At 36.9% G+C, this 15,621-nt stretch overlaps 1 protein-coding gene across 1 annotated transcript in view; it reads left to right on the forward strand.

Annotated features, from left to right (window-relative positions):
• Nucleotides 1-15,621, forward strand: part of ZC3H6 (zinc finger CCCH-type containing 6) — a 52,425-nt gene that overhangs the window by 15,739 nt on the left and 21,065 nt on the right. Inside the window, exons 2-3 of the mRNA XM_037038662.1 lie at nt 4,132-4,312; nt 10,998-11,120. Coding sequence (XP_036894557.1) covers nt 4,132-4,312; nt 10,998-11,120 — 304 coding nt within the window. The remainder of the gene's footprint in view (nt 1-4,131; nt 4,313-10,997; nt 11,121-15,621) is intronic.

A 15,621-nucleotide genomic window follows, 5' to 3' on the forward strand; every position in this document is an offset into this window, starting at 1 on the left:
TTTGAAAAAAATAATGAAAGAAAACTTACCCAATCTGGCAAAGGAAATTGACATACAAGTTGAGGAAGCTCAGAGAGTCCAAAATAAGTTGGATCCAAAGAGGAACACACCAAGACATCATAGTTAAATTACCCAAGATTAAAGATAAGGAGAGAATCTTAAAAGCAGCAAGAGAAGAGAAGACCATTACCTACAAAGGAGTTCCCATAAGACTATCAGCTGATTTCTCAAAAGAAATGTTACAGGCTGGAAAGAAGTATTCCAAATCATGAAAGGCAAGGACTTACATCCAAAATTACTTTATCCAGCAAAGCTATCATTTAGAATGGAAGAGCAGATAAACTGCTTCCCAGATAAGGTCAAGTTCAAGGAGTTCATCATCACCAAGCCCTTATTGTATGAAATGTTAAAGAGACTTATCAAAGAAAAAGAAGATCAAAGCTATAAAAAGTAAAATGACAACAAACTCACAATTATCAACAACTGGACCCCCCAAAACAAAATGAAAACAAACAACTAGAACAGGAACAGAATCATAGAAATGGAGATCACAGGAGGGATGGGGTGGGGAGAGAATGGGGGAAAAGGTACAGGGAATAAGAAGTATAATTGGTAGGTACAAAATAGGGGGAGGTTAAGAATAGTGTAGGAAATGGAGAAGCCAAAGAACCGATATGTACAACCCATGGACATGAACTAAGGGGTGGGGAGGATGCTAGAGGTTGAGGGAGTGCAGGGCAGAGGGGTAAAGGGAAGAAAAAAATGTGACAACTGTAGTACCATAATCAATAAAGTATATTAAAAATAATAAAGGTTTTATTTCTTTTTAGAGTGAGGGGAAGGGAGCTAGAGGGAGAGAGAAACATCAACGGGTTGCCTCTCGGAAGCCCCCAACTTGGGGCTGAGTCCTGGCATGTGCCCTGACTGAGAATCAAACTCAAGCTTTTGATTTGTGGGATGACACCCAACCCACTGAGCCACACCAGTCAGGGCAAAACTTTATGTGTTTTCACAGTGAAAGAATTTATGTAAAGTAGTAGGACTCTAATTCTATGCATCACTTTCAGCTTGAGTACTCTATGTATTTAAGGAGCTATAGTCAAAATGCTGAATATAAATTAGTGGTTTTAAGATTTTAAAAAATGCTGCCCTGGCCAGTGTGGCCTAGTTGGTTGAGCATTATCTTGTAAACTGAGGATTGAGGGTTTGATTGCCGGTCATGGCACCAGCTTGCAAGTTCAAGCCCCAGTCCGGGCATGTACAGGTGGCAACTGATCAATGTTTCTCTCTCTCTCTCTCTTAAAACAAAAACATTGCAAATGTCCTTGAATAAGGATTTTAAACAAAAGATAAAAATGCTTTAAGGAGCTCACCCTGGTTGGTGTGGCTCAGTGGATTGAGCTCAGGCCTGTGAACCAAAGGGTCGCTGGTTGGGTTGTGGGGCAGGTCCCCAGTAAGGGGCATGTGAGAGGCAACCATACATTGATGTTTCCCTCCTCTTTCTCCTTCCCTTCCCCTCTCTCTAAAAATAAAATATTTTAAAAATGCTTTAAGGAGCTCGGTTGGAGGAGATACTGAGCATCCATGGGGCTTTTGGTTGCTGTTTGTATTTTAAATTTTACAGTGTTAAATTAGACAGTAAAGCACACAATTCTTAAATGTACAATTTGATAAAGTTTCACACATACTATGTGTGTATGTAGTATACACAGATAATATCCAGAATATCTGCACTCCCAAAAGGCTCCTAAGTACCTGGTGTTTGTCAGTTACAACCTTTCAAGAGGTCATCACTATTCTGACTTATGTAAACATGGATTTGTGGTGCCTATGAATGGCATCAAATGAGTCTCTTGTGTCTGGCTTCTTCCCCTCATGATTATGTCATGACATTTCTTCATACTGTATATAGCAATTGTTAAGTTTATTTAGGTTGTTTGTAATTTTTTCACTATTATGCCTAAAGCTGCTAAGAACATCATCATACTTGTCTTTTGGTGAATATATGCACTCATTTTTCGTGGGTCATAAAGTTTTATAGTATAAAAGTTCAGAACCTTCTTTAAAACAGCTAGAATGCCAAGCCTTACAAGAAATTTTTCAAGTTCACCTGAATGGATATATATATACCTCTTTGATTCTGTAATAGAAACTGCAAGAAAATAACACTGATTTCACTGTCAGTTTGGAGTGATATCATGGGCTGTTCTATAATGGCAAGGGTTATGGATGTTATGCATTTGGTCATTCAGTAAATAGCAGTGTATCATGTTAGGAGTTAGAGATACAGCTATGAAAGACACTCATATACCCTGCTTCCACCAACCAATGAACAACTCATTCAAATACAGTGTCTAGAGTGCAATGATAAAGAGATGAGAATTATTAGGGGAGTACTTAGGATGGATCATTTCACCTAAACATGGGTAGTCAGTAGAGGCATTTTGGAGGAAGTGACATCTAAACTGGGTCCTAAAGCCCTGGCTGGTGTAGCTCAGTGGATTGAGTGCGGGCCTGCGAACCACACGATCACGGTTCGATTCCCAGTCAGGGTACATGCCTGGGTTGCAGGCCAGTTCCCGGTTCCCAGCAGGGGACACCCGAGAGGCAACCATACATTGATATTTCTCTCTCTCTCTCTCTCTCTCTCTCTCCTCCCTTCCCCTCTAAGATAAATAAATAAAAATTAAAAAAATAAATAAATTTATAAAAAAATAAAATAAAATAAAATAAACTGGGTCGTAAAGATTGAATTGGAATTAGCCAAGTGAAGGAGTCGGGGGTGAGTGTTGAGAGAAGCCAGACAATGAGGTTCTCTAAGGCAGTATTTCAGGTGTGGAAAGTAAAGAAATTGAAAGTACTGTAGCTGGGTAAGCAGGGACTCTGTGATAAAGGGCCTTTTGGCAATATCAAGGAGTTTTGACCTCCACCTTAGGTCAGTGATACTGCCTTTTTATTATGGAAAACTTCATCCATAAAGGGACAATTGTAGAATTAACCCTCTTAGACATATCTCACTGTCCAGCAATTCCAGCTCATAGCCAGTCTTGTTGAGAGCACCTCCTCCATCTGCAGTGGATTGTTTTGAAGCAAATGTGAGCTATTATATCATCACTGAAGATTTTTAGCGGGAGTGTGACATGATCAGTTTTGCATTTTAGAAATCACACATTTCTGGTAATTTTAAATAAAATGCACATACCATAGTTTGGGTGCTTCTCATTTGCACAGACATCTGTCTTTCTGTACTACTATCTACTATTTGTAATAGTTTGCATTTTTCACACTGTATGGAAGCAGGATTAAATGTTAGAACTATTTTATGTATTTATCTTCACATGTAGATCAGTTGGTGAATTTGCATTTAAAAATTCTATTAATGAACACTTTGGTTTCTATATGAACATGCCATAATCAACAGAAAGGTTTGTTTCTAGGAATCAGCCTCCGTAATAGCAAAGATACTGGTATTTGGAAAGTAGAATTAGATTTATTGTTTTACTATGAATATTTTTTTCCAGATTCAAGTTGAGGAATTTACTATTTTGCCTTGGTTTTCTTTGGTTAAGGTTTTGTTACTTATTTACCTATGGAAATTTGCTTGTTGCAGTTTACTCTGATTATGAAAATTAATATAGATTGCTTTTATCTTAAAACTATTTATAGCTGTCAACAGGCCCCTAAGTTAAAAATCCCTTCCTGTAGTTATTAGAGTGTTTTCTTCCTAAAATGTTTTAGCTTCATGTTTTTAAAAAGTATTTTAGTGGATGGTAACTATTGCAATACTTTGCAATGGTACTGCATTTTTGCATTTATTTTGTCAGTCAGTAATCTTAATCTGAGTCAGAGGTTGGCATACTTTGCTGAGTCTGGTTCATACATTTTTTAAGGGTTATTTTGAAAAAAAGGGAAGAATTTGTCACAGAAACTATATGTGGCCAGCAAATTTAAAATATTTACTTCCTGTCTGGTCATTTATAGAAAAAGTTTGCCAACCCTGGTCTAAGTTAGTATAACTTAAATTCTTATCAGTTAGTATAGCTTAAATGCTTCTTTTCTTTTGGAAAAGTTTCTGTAAAACTTGTTTTAGATTTGACATTTGAAAATTAAAATTTTCATTGTCTTCTACAGAGAAGATGGTGAATTAGAAGATGGTGAAATAGATGATGCGGGATTTGAAGAAACACAAGAACAGGAAACAAAAGAGGAGGAAAAGCAGAAAAATGAGAAAGCCTACAGAAAATCAAGGAAAAAACACAAGAAAGAAAGAGAGAAGAAAAAATCCAAGAGGAGAAAACGTGAGAAACATAAGGTTAGTTAGAATCTACTTTGTATTTTTTTGGTAAATTTTTATGAAATTAAACTACTGAAAATTAGAAAGTATAAATCATTGCCTATTTTCTAGTAAAACATGGATTATATCTTCCTCTGATTAATACATTTTTGAACATGACTACTGTATGAATTACTTTAAAGATTTACAAAATAATCAAGGTAGCTTTTAATGCAAATTAAAATATATCTTTTTAATTGATGGAAGTTTGTGGGATGCTGAAGCTTAAGAAAAGAAAGTTTCATTCTATGCAGATACGGATTGACAATACTGGCATTGTCCATCTATTTATTACTGATTTATTCACATGTATCAGTGCTTGCTGTGGAAGTTTCTGTGCTGTATGCTTGGGGTTACAGTAATAAGTGAAGAGGTCTTTGTTCTTTTAGAGATTACATTGAAGAAGGGATGGAGAGAGGCAATAAACCAATGAAAAACACATGCTATCAAGAAAACAGAATGCTAAATAGATGTGAATTGGAGTGGAGAAGGGAAACCTATTCTTACAATAAACTTAGGGGAGTGATACAGTTTTTGAAATTCCCTGAATTCCTCACATTAAAACAAAGCAATTAGGATAGCAAAATCAAAAACTCATTGGCAACATCTACCAAAAAATGAAGTAACAAGTTATCCCCACAAATGTCGGAAATACAAATGTGTAAGACTAAATCACAAACAACAACTGCATAGTGAAGCAGAGGGAAGGTGGAGGAACTTCCAGAAAACAAACTGCCAACAGGTATTCTGCTCAAGTGGCGGCATCCCCAGCGAACATGGAAAGCCTGTGGGTGAAACTGGGAGTAGCAACAGAAGCTGAGAGGAGCTTTTGTAGTCCTGTTTCACATGAGAGTGTAGGAGGACCATGTAAATTTGAATGGTACTGGAATGGTCTGAGCCTGGTGAACTCCTAATACTCATTAACCCAATCATTTTCCTGGTGCAGTCCCACACTGAGGAAGTGACTACTGGGAGTAGAATCTATACTAAGAGGACAAGTACACAGGGCTGAGGAAAGAAATGGGGGAAGCATATTTCAGAAGATACACAGCTATATTTTTTAATACTTCATGCTAACATCAGAAGAAAGAACCCTAGAGGAGTGAAGCCAGGAACGCTTTCTGGCTCATTCCTCCTTTTACACCTGAGCAACAAGATGATGGCCATGATCACATTCCATATAAGTAGTTATTATAAAAAGAATAATAGTCCTCCAGAAAAGAAAGAATATCCACAAAACATAGAAAATTTAATATTTCAAAATGTTTTTAAAAATCTTAAAACAATACAAATTATAATCAAACAGCATAAACTGAATTTTGGGGAAGTGTCACTTGGTCATCTAGGAAAAAAGATGAAGTCCCTTATTAAGAAAAGAAAACCAGATTTATATAAAAAATGTTGATAACAATATTTTATACCAGGAGATAATGTAAGCAAAAGATTTTTATATCCAACTGAATACCAACCTTCAAACAGGAAGTCTTCAGAAAAACTATTACAGAACTCAGGAAATATTATCATGAGCTTTCCTATAGAATCTACTAGAAAACAAGTTTAGAAAACTGAAATGATTGGGTGAGAAAATGATAATGATCTACACACACACACATTTTACTTGTAAAACTAGGATTAAATGGACACAAAGGGGCAGAATACTATGTATCAGAACATTGCAACTGTCAAAATGTCAGGAAGAACAGAAGAGTACAGGTAAGCAGGGTAAACTTATTGATTGCCTTATAGACATTAGCTGAGAATAAAAGGATATACTTCAAATTATTATCCTAGTAATGAAAAATAGGAAGCAGAAGAAGTGGTTACTGCTTAATTTCAATATTGGTTCTATTTGTAAACAAACAGTATGTACAGAAGAGACTGTGACTCAGGTTAATGGAAAATGGCAGTATAAGGGAAATAGTTCATGCATAAAATTTCTCTTAAAACTTAAACATGATTAGGTTACCAGACATTTGACCTAAGGAGTATATTATGAAATGAAGAGGGGGAAATTTATGAATGAGCAAATTTGAGTGAAGAAAAAGCATAATTAGGAGAAAAGAACTTAGAAAAGCCAGCAGTTTTCACTAAGGGCTAAAATCTTGCCTTCTCCTCCAGAGAACTAAACCTAAGTGGGGAATAGAATGCAAGAATTAGAGGGTGATTGCTTTACAGTCTTCCTCTTCTTACATGGACTTCTCCTTCAGCTGGCGGGAAACCTAACATTCTGTACCCATCCACATCTTAGTATCCTCTCATGGATGTCTTTGTTGAAGCAAGCTCCCTAGTGGCTTTTAAGTGTTTGACCCGTGCCTGAGGGTGTGGCAGTTTCTTGAGAGGGAGAGAGCATGACCTTCACCTAGCAAATGTGACATTGCCCCTCCTAGCAGGTCCTGCTAGGGGTATTTGGATGTAAATTGAAGTGCTAGAGAAAAGAAAGGTGCTGTGGGAAGCCACCTAGGGGGTAGAGGTGCTAAAAGCCACCTGGGAGAGAGATGCTGCAAGCTCATAACAGGCCTATGATCTAAACAACTTTTCTTCTGGCCAGGTATAGAATCAGAAAAGGCTAAGGGATCCAGGTGGTGGGTGATGGGAGTTCCCTATGAGGCCTCTGCATGCCTTAGGGATTGACCTCAGACATCTCCATGGGGCTCCGACTCACACAGGGACAGCCGAGGATTTGGGCCTGAGGGAAGAAGTGCCTCTTTTGTCTTTGGAGCCAGGGCAGAACTGGACACTCATTCCAGATTTCATTTGTTTCTACCTCCAAACACAGGCCTAGCACCTTTGAATGCCCCACCCCCACAGCCCAGCATCTCCTTTACCCCAAAGGTGAGAAATTGTATTCACAGCATCCAAATAGCTGGAGACAAACGGGCAAACCAATTCTGGTTCACCCAATTCTCACCAAAAGACTGTACCAATTAAATGTCGTGGGAAAAACTCCCAGAAACTCCATTCTTCTTACTGATGCAGTAAAGAATTACAGATCAGCAAGCCTGCTAGTGTGTAATCGAAGTTTGTTAGTGCTAAGTTCTAATGGGAAAGCAAAAACAAGAGTGACAAAAGCAGGGTCGCCAGTGGCTGGGTGTCAGCACCCAGGTGACCAAAAAAAAGAAGACCCTTCCTTTGTTCTGAGGACTTACACAGTTGGTGGGATGGGGTTGAGGGAGTTACGTATTGATTGACAGGTAAAAATGGTGCCAGCTCCTCCCCACCAAGAGGTGACCACCCAAACGTAGGTATGTGTGGAGGGGGTCTGTTAGCCCAAATCCTTACCTTGCTTTATTCTATTCGTTCATGCATAATGAGTCTCTTAAACACAAATCTTCCTAAATACCAAAAGATACACCCCCCAACAATGCAAAATCCAACTGAGCTATGCGCAAAGGAAAGATTTTAAAAATGGGTAAAGCTATACAGGCAAATGGAAAGAAAGAGAAGGTAGAAGTCACAATGTTGATATATGAAAAAGTCAAGTTTAGGCCAAAAAGGCATTGAAAGAAACAAGGGCATTTTATAATGTTAGTAGTTACAACTTACAGTGAAGATATTAATATTTCATATCACTCAAAACACAAACCTTCGTATAGCAGGAACTGTAGGAGCTACAAGAATAAATAGACAGGAAGGAACACACCAATAACAGGAGATATACCAGTATACCTCTCTTTTTTTAAAAGATTTTATTTATCTTTAGAGGGGGACAGGAAAGAGAGAGGGAGAGAAATATCAGTGTATAGTTGTCTCTTGTGCATCCCCTGCTGGGAACTGGCCTGCAACCCAGGCATGTGCCCTGACTGGGAATCAAACCGCGATCCTTTGGTTCTCAGACCTGCACTCAATCCACTGAGCTACACCACCCAGGGCTGAGTATACCTCTCTTAACCAAAAACAATTAACCAGGTAGATGAAAAGGTGGCAAAGATATTAAAGAAGTATAATACATATATAGTAAGGTGTATATCCTGAGAATATATTTTCTTGCCAAATACATCCAAACAAATCATACCGTAGGCCACAAAGAAAACTCCAATTAATTTGATAGAGTAGAAATACCACTAAGAGAAATATTAAACTACAGTGCAATGAAACTAGACATTAGTAACAAAGTCAAGAAATAAAAATGCCTTTCTGTTTTTTAATTTGAATATTTGCTATACTTTTTGTGTACAAAACTGAGTAAACAGTAAAACTACAGAATTTCATGAAAATGATAAAATCTTGACATCTAAGTGTTATTGGAGTATAGCTAAAGCAATTACCAGAAGAAAAATTATAGAATTATCGTATTAAAAAGCTAGAAAACAGCAAGGACTAAATAGGAGGGACATAATAACGTTACAAGCAGAACTTAAAAATTAGATGAAAAACAAGTTGTTTAAAAAAAATCAACAACTTACATGAACCATTGGCCAAACTAATAAAGAAAAAAGGAAAAGCAAAAATAAAATTAGATACTTTGAGCGTAAGAACTTTTGAAATTTTTAACTTATCTTCCCTCATAGATGGCTACTTTCAACATTTTGCTTCAAAATCTTAACCAGATCACCTCACTCATTGGACATTTTCTGTTTTCATATTCCTAAATATAACAAACATTATTGCTTATTTTTGTACCACTATATAACAAGGATCTCCCTTCTTCCAATTTTGGTAAGGTATTTCTTACTTTCCTTTAAGTTGCCACACTCTCTAATTTTGCTAACAATCATTCAAGACAATTCAGGCTTTCTCTAATTAATGCTTCTTTCAGTCCTTCCAGTCTACATTTGCTTCCTGGTTCCCAAACCACTGCTACCTTTTACAGTAGATACTTGTTACGGCAGCACAGCCTTCTGGGACATCACACTCATGTTAGTAAATGCTGCTGCAACAACTTATTACCTCATTGGCTCTGTGGGTCAGGAATGTATGTGAAGCTTAACTAGATAGCTGTAGCTCAGCATTTCTCCTGAGGCTGCAATAATCTCCAGGCTCAACTGCAGCAGGATACTCTTACAGGTTCACTCTCTTTGCTCCTTACCGTGTGGACCCTCTGCAGGTTGCCTCAGTGTCCTCATGGTCTTAGCTGGCTTCCTCCCAAGCAAGTGAACTGACAATGAGAGAGAGCAGCAGAGCCCCCGTGATGATAGCTACAGTCTTTTTATAACCGGATCTCAGAGGCACATAACATCACTTCTGACATTCTGTTTGCTAGACAGGAGTTTCTAGGGCCAGCCTGCACTCAAGGGGAGAGGAATTTATCCCTACGCCTTAAAGGTAGGAGGAATAACAAATTTATGGACTTACCCTTGAAACTACCATACAGAAATATACAAGAACACCCAAATAGGAATAATATATGGGGTGACCCTAACATACTATGGCATAGGAAAGCTTCAGTTATTAAAGGAGTGTGATACTGGTGCATGGAAAACAGACAGACCAACAGAGCAGGAAACAAACTTAAATATAGACTGAATGCCTATGCAAAATTAGTATATGATAGAGGGGCATCTCAAACCTGTGTGTAAAGATGAACTGAAGTTTCAGAGACAAGAAGCACCAATTCCCTACTGGGAGTATGAGAAGGATCCATTTCTACTGAACCCACAAATTCTACCAATTGTTTCCAAGTATACACCACATTTGATTTTGCATGAGAAAGCAATTCTTGCACAGAAAGCAAATAACAGGGCCTAATGAAGAGGGAACATTCTAGCATCTTTTTTGCTGTCAGAAAATTTTCAAGTTTTGTTAGAAACATAATAAGACGTCATACCAATTCAATGTGCTGATTTCTTGCATGCAACCCAGGCCTCTCTCTTACTGGCTGCCCTCTGCTCCAGGCTAGAAGGTTATACAATCTCAGCTAGGAAGGCTCAGCTCAATACCTCTTTCTCCCGGGATACTGTGACTATTCCCAGACCCCTTTGCCCTAAGGTTAGCTTTATTAAACTTTCTTCCTATAAGATTTGTTAATTTACTTGTCTGTAGACTCTTTAACTAGCCTGAAATAACCAGATAATACATACGAATTTATTGGCTAGTGTTATGGTAAATACACTGATTAAAGAAGAAAAATACATCAATTCTTCAGAGAGTTTGATTTTATTTGGTGAGATTAGGTACATTGATCATAGCCATAAAACAATTATCAAATGAAAACTATAATAAAGTATAGTGTACAAAGTTAGACATTTGGCAATGTGCAAAGTTCAAATAACATAAAAGACACTGAGGAAAGGCAGGGAGGAGTAAGGATTAGAGTTCATATTTAAAAAATGGAATTTGAAAAGAAAAGAAAGGAAGAAAATGTTCCGGTATTGGGAAATACCATGAATGGAGGCTGGAGGAATGTTTCGTATATGAAAGACCTCATGGAGACTGAATAGGTTTAGAAATATTCTCATCTTATTTGTTTTATTTTTTAAGTATGTATAATTGATTAGTCTATCACAGTTGTCCCAATTTTCCCCCCTTTGGCCCCCTCTACCCCCAGTTTCTCAAGATAACCCCACATTATTGTTCATGTCCCTGGGTTATGCGTAGGTTCTTCAGCTACTCCATTTCCTTTGTTGTACTTCACGTCCCCATGGCTATTCTGTAGTATAATAAAAAGTAAAAAAATCAACATTCTTCTCTTTGCAAAGGTAACGTGTTTGTTTTCTCCTTCTTTTAGCACAATTCTCCATCTAGTGATGACAGTTCAGACTACAGCCTTGATTCAGATGTCGAACATGCAGAAAGTTCCCACAAAAAAAGAACTGGTTTCTACAGGGATTATGACATCACATTTTCTCAGGTATTACCTTTTTTATCATAGTGTATACATAACATAAAATTTACCATTTTAACCATCCTTAAATATAGTTTAGTAGCATTAAATAGATTTACAATGTTGTGCAGCCATCATCACTATCCATTTCCAGAACTTCATCAACCCAAAGAGAACCTGTGTTCCTACTAAGCAATAAAACCTCATTTCCCCTCCCCTATCCCCATATAACTACTGTTACACTTTGTGTCTCTGAATTTGCACACTCTAGATACCTCATATAGGTGGAATCACATAGTATTTGTCCTTTTCTATCTGGCTTATTATGCTTATAATCTTTTCAAGGTTCATCCATGTTGCAGTGTATCACATGACAGTTTTTTTTTCTTTTAAGGATGAATAATATTTCATTGTATGCATATATCACATTTTTTATTTATTTTTTAGAGAAGGGAAGGGAGGGAGAAAGAGGGAGAGAAACATCAATGTGTGGTTGCCTCTCGCACTCCCTACTGGGGACCTGGCCCACAACCCTGGCATGTGCCCTGACATGAATCAAACTAGTGATCTTTTCACCTTGCTGGTTGACGTCCAACCCACTGAGCTTATATACCAGTCAGCGCTACCACATTTTGTTTATTCATTCCTCTGTTGACAGACGTTAGGGTTGCTTCTACCTTTTGGCCATTGTGAGTAATGCTCACAATTTGGGTGTATGTTCATAGCCGTGGAATTTCTGGATCATGTGGTAATTCTATGTTAACTTTCTGAGGAACCACCATACTATTTACCACAAAGGCTTCATTGTTTTACATTTCCACCATCAATGTATGAAGATTTCTGACTTTACACATCCTTGTCAACTGGTATTTTGTATGGGATTTTCAAAATAACAGTCTTTCTAATGTGTATGAAATTGTATTCATTGTGGTTTTGAGGTACAGCTTTTAAAAAAGGGAAAAAGTCAAACTTTTAGTTCTATTCTTTGCTTTCTGATATTTTGAAAAAATATTTTATAAGTTACATGCTTTAATATATCATGTATTAGTGTGCTTGGTCTGCCATGGGAAAATACTGCAGACCAGGTGGATTAAACAACAGAAATTTGTTTTCTCACAGTCTGGAGGCTGGAAATCTAAGATCAAGGTGACAGCAGGGTGGTTTCCTTAAGGATAAGGGAAGAAACTATTTAGGCCTTTCTTCTTGGCTTGTAGAGATGGCCGCCCTCTTGCCACTGTGTCCTCACATGGTCATCCCTCTGTGCAGCACGCACCCCTAGTGTCTCTGCATGTTCACATTTCTTCTCATGAGGACACTAGTCATATTGGATCAGGGCCCACCCTAACAGCCTTAATCACCACTTATTTATGTATTTATTTTGCTTGGAGATTTCTTTTAATTATATTAAAATACACTTAACATAAACTTACCATCTTAACCATTTTTAAGTGTAGAGTTCATTAGTGTTAAGTACTTTCACATTGTTGCACAGCCAATCTTCAGAACTTTATCTTACAACACTGAAACTCTATACTCATTGACAATTCCCCATTAACAAGTTGTTTTTAAAATCAAGTTTGTGTATTGCTTAATGAAATAAATAATACTTTAAAAATTAAGCACGTTGAAGAAAGAAATGGAAGAGGACACAAATAGATGGAAGGATATACTGTGTTCATGGATTGGAAGGATTAGTATAGTCAAAATATTTTTGCTACCTAAAGAAATATACATATTCAATGCAATCCCTATCAAAATACCAATGAGAGTCTTCTTTTTTTTTAAACTTTTTTTATTGTTGTTCAAGTATCACTGTCTCCATTTCTCCCCCACCCCAGCCGTCCCCACTTCCCACCCTTGCTTGATCCTACCCGCCTTTTGGTTTTGTCCATGTGTCCTTTATAGATGTTCCTGAAACCTCCCCCGCCCCATTATCCCCTCCCACCTCCCCTCTGGTTACTGTTGGTTTGTTCTTAATTTCAATATCTCTGGTTCTATTTTGCTTGCTTGCTTGTCTTGTTGCTTAATCATACCACTTTAAAGTCCTGATCTCTAAATACATTGTGAGGTACTGAAGGTTAAAACTTCAGCATTTAAATTTTCTGACATCTATCTCTTTAAATTGAAAAATTATTTGAAGTGTTGTAAACATAAAATATGTTAAAACAACATGGTAAACTTTATATCTTTCTTAAGTATGTTGCACTGTATGAACAAAGTCTTCAGTATAAAAATCATTTGTGCCAGAAAGATTCCCAGGAGCACTGGAGAATGTTCAGGTCATTGTGCTTCTATCTCAGAAACCCCAGACTTTTTGAGGTCTAGTTTCTGCCAGTCTGTTAATATGCTTGTCTGCAAATGCTATATTCTTTCATGTAATTTGGTTTTCCAATTTCTTGTGAGCTTAGAAACCACATTGTTATGTCTGTTCGAGTTCTTCCTGTTGCCTCTGTTTCTCTACTCCTGTCTTTAAAGTTGAGGTTGCTCAGTGACCATTGAATAAATAGGTTTTAATAAAATGTCTTTTTTAAACTTAGGACAGAATTATACTCTAGTTAATAATTTTATGTATTTAGGTGCATATAAGGATATATATTTGTATATATATACATACATATCAGCGTGTCCTATGATTTTGAAGTGAATGATTCTGCCATTTCTCAAAACATTTGAACAACTATTCATTAGAATTATTTTACTGCTAATGACGAAATTTTTAAATTACTGCTATTTCAGCAAACACTGATGTGGTATACCTAAATTTCACCATTTTCACTTGGATTTATTTTTTAGAATTAGTCAGAAGTCATTTGTGAACTCTTCCAATGGATGAAGAATTCTCAGGGTGGGCATTGCTATTTCAGAAAGTATCAAGTAATGAGATTTATAAACTCTTGATTCATAAGCTATTACAGAAAGTAATTCCAAAAGAAGAGATAGCGAATATTTAAGGCAGTGGCAGAAGTACTGTAATAAGTACATAGCTTTCTTTGGAGGCCACTGTGAGGCCAGGTATCATATACAAACAATAGAGCATTTGTTTTAAGTGATGCATATTTTTTAAACAGTATATTTATTGTTATATATTGACTATTATATATCCCTATAGATTCAATGTAATGGTTTTGTTTCAAGAACTCAGTTAACGAAATTAAGAAAAAGGGTGATCGTTTATATGTACCCACATTTCATTTCCAGTGCTCTTCTGAGTTTGAATCATTTCTTGTGGTGTGGGTTTGCTGTCAACAAATTCTCACAACTTTTATTTTTTGGGAAGTTGTTTATTTCACTCTCATTTTTAGTAATTTTTTTATTTTGTCACAAGAATTTAGAGTAAAGTGGCCAAAATGCACCCCTGTGTGTCTCTCACCCAAATTTCCTGTGACTAACCTTTCACTGCACGTGCTTTGCTTTCTCCTTCTTCTCTTCTCTTCAGAGGACCTGATTTGCCTTTAAACTCATCTGTTAGGTTCTTCATTTCAATGTTTGTATTTTTCACATCTAGAGATTTATTTGATTCCTTTGGATCTTTAAAATAATTTTTGTAGTTTCAGTTTACCTTCTAAAATTTTCATGTCTTAGTTTTAAATAGCAAGCACAGATATTTTAAAATTTATGTCACATAAATTCCAACATCTGGACTCTGTATTTCGTTTACCCATTGCTTTTGTGGTTCTTTTTTATGGGGTCTTGTCTTACATACCTGGGGTTTTGTTTGTTTATGTGTATGTGTAAACATACACTTTGTTTGTTTTGTATTGTGTACAGTGCATTTTATAGAAATACCTTGAGGCCTAAGATGATAGTCATATCCTTCAGAGAGGATTTTCACTTGCTCTTTCTAGATTCCTGCTGACCTGGAATCTTTATTCCACTGTCAGGATTTGAGAGTTTTCTGGGCCACCTAATGACTTAAGGTTGGACTGCAGCCTTTGAGTCACATTTTGAGATTCTCCCAAATTTGGCAGGTGGGGGTTGCTAAGGCTTCTCTTTTTTCCCAGACTCTGACTCCCTTTTTGTTCCTATAGGTCAGAATTGCTGTTGGACCTTACAACTGATTTTTCATGATGGACTGTGATGCTCTCAGAGCAAAAACAGCTATAAGTGCTGGTCACTTAGGGATTTTCATCTGCTCCATGGATGATAGTCCAGTAATCCCTCATTAATTATTAGCTCTCTGATAGTTACAGTGGACTGGAAAAAAATTTTGTCTACCTTTTCTATTTTTTTTAGGAAGAAGACTGCTATAAATTAATTACCTACTCTGCCATTAGGAGAAGAGAAAGTTCCATAATATTTGCTCCACATGTGTTTTAGAGTTGACCCACTAAGATTAGAAAATACCCTAAGTACATCCTAAAAACCCCATTTTCTTAAAATACAGGCATCTATTATACAAATTCTATAAAATTACAAGCCCAAAATAGAATTAGTATTACTATTAGAGGACTCAGTATAGCTTCACTTTTCCTCATCTTTTTCCAGGGCCTCCTGGTCCCTTATTTCATATTCACAGAGATTTCATGGG

Source organism: Sturnira hondurensis, unplaced genomic scaffold (genome assembly GCF_014824575.4).
Source record: "Sturnira hondurensis isolate 20B ecotype Veracruz unplaced genomic scaffold, ASM1482457v3 Scaffold0002039, whole genome shotgun sequence".
Classification (NCBI taxonomy): Eukaryota; Metazoa; Chordata; class Mammalia; order Chiroptera; family Phyllostomidae; genus Sturnira; species Sturnira hondurensis.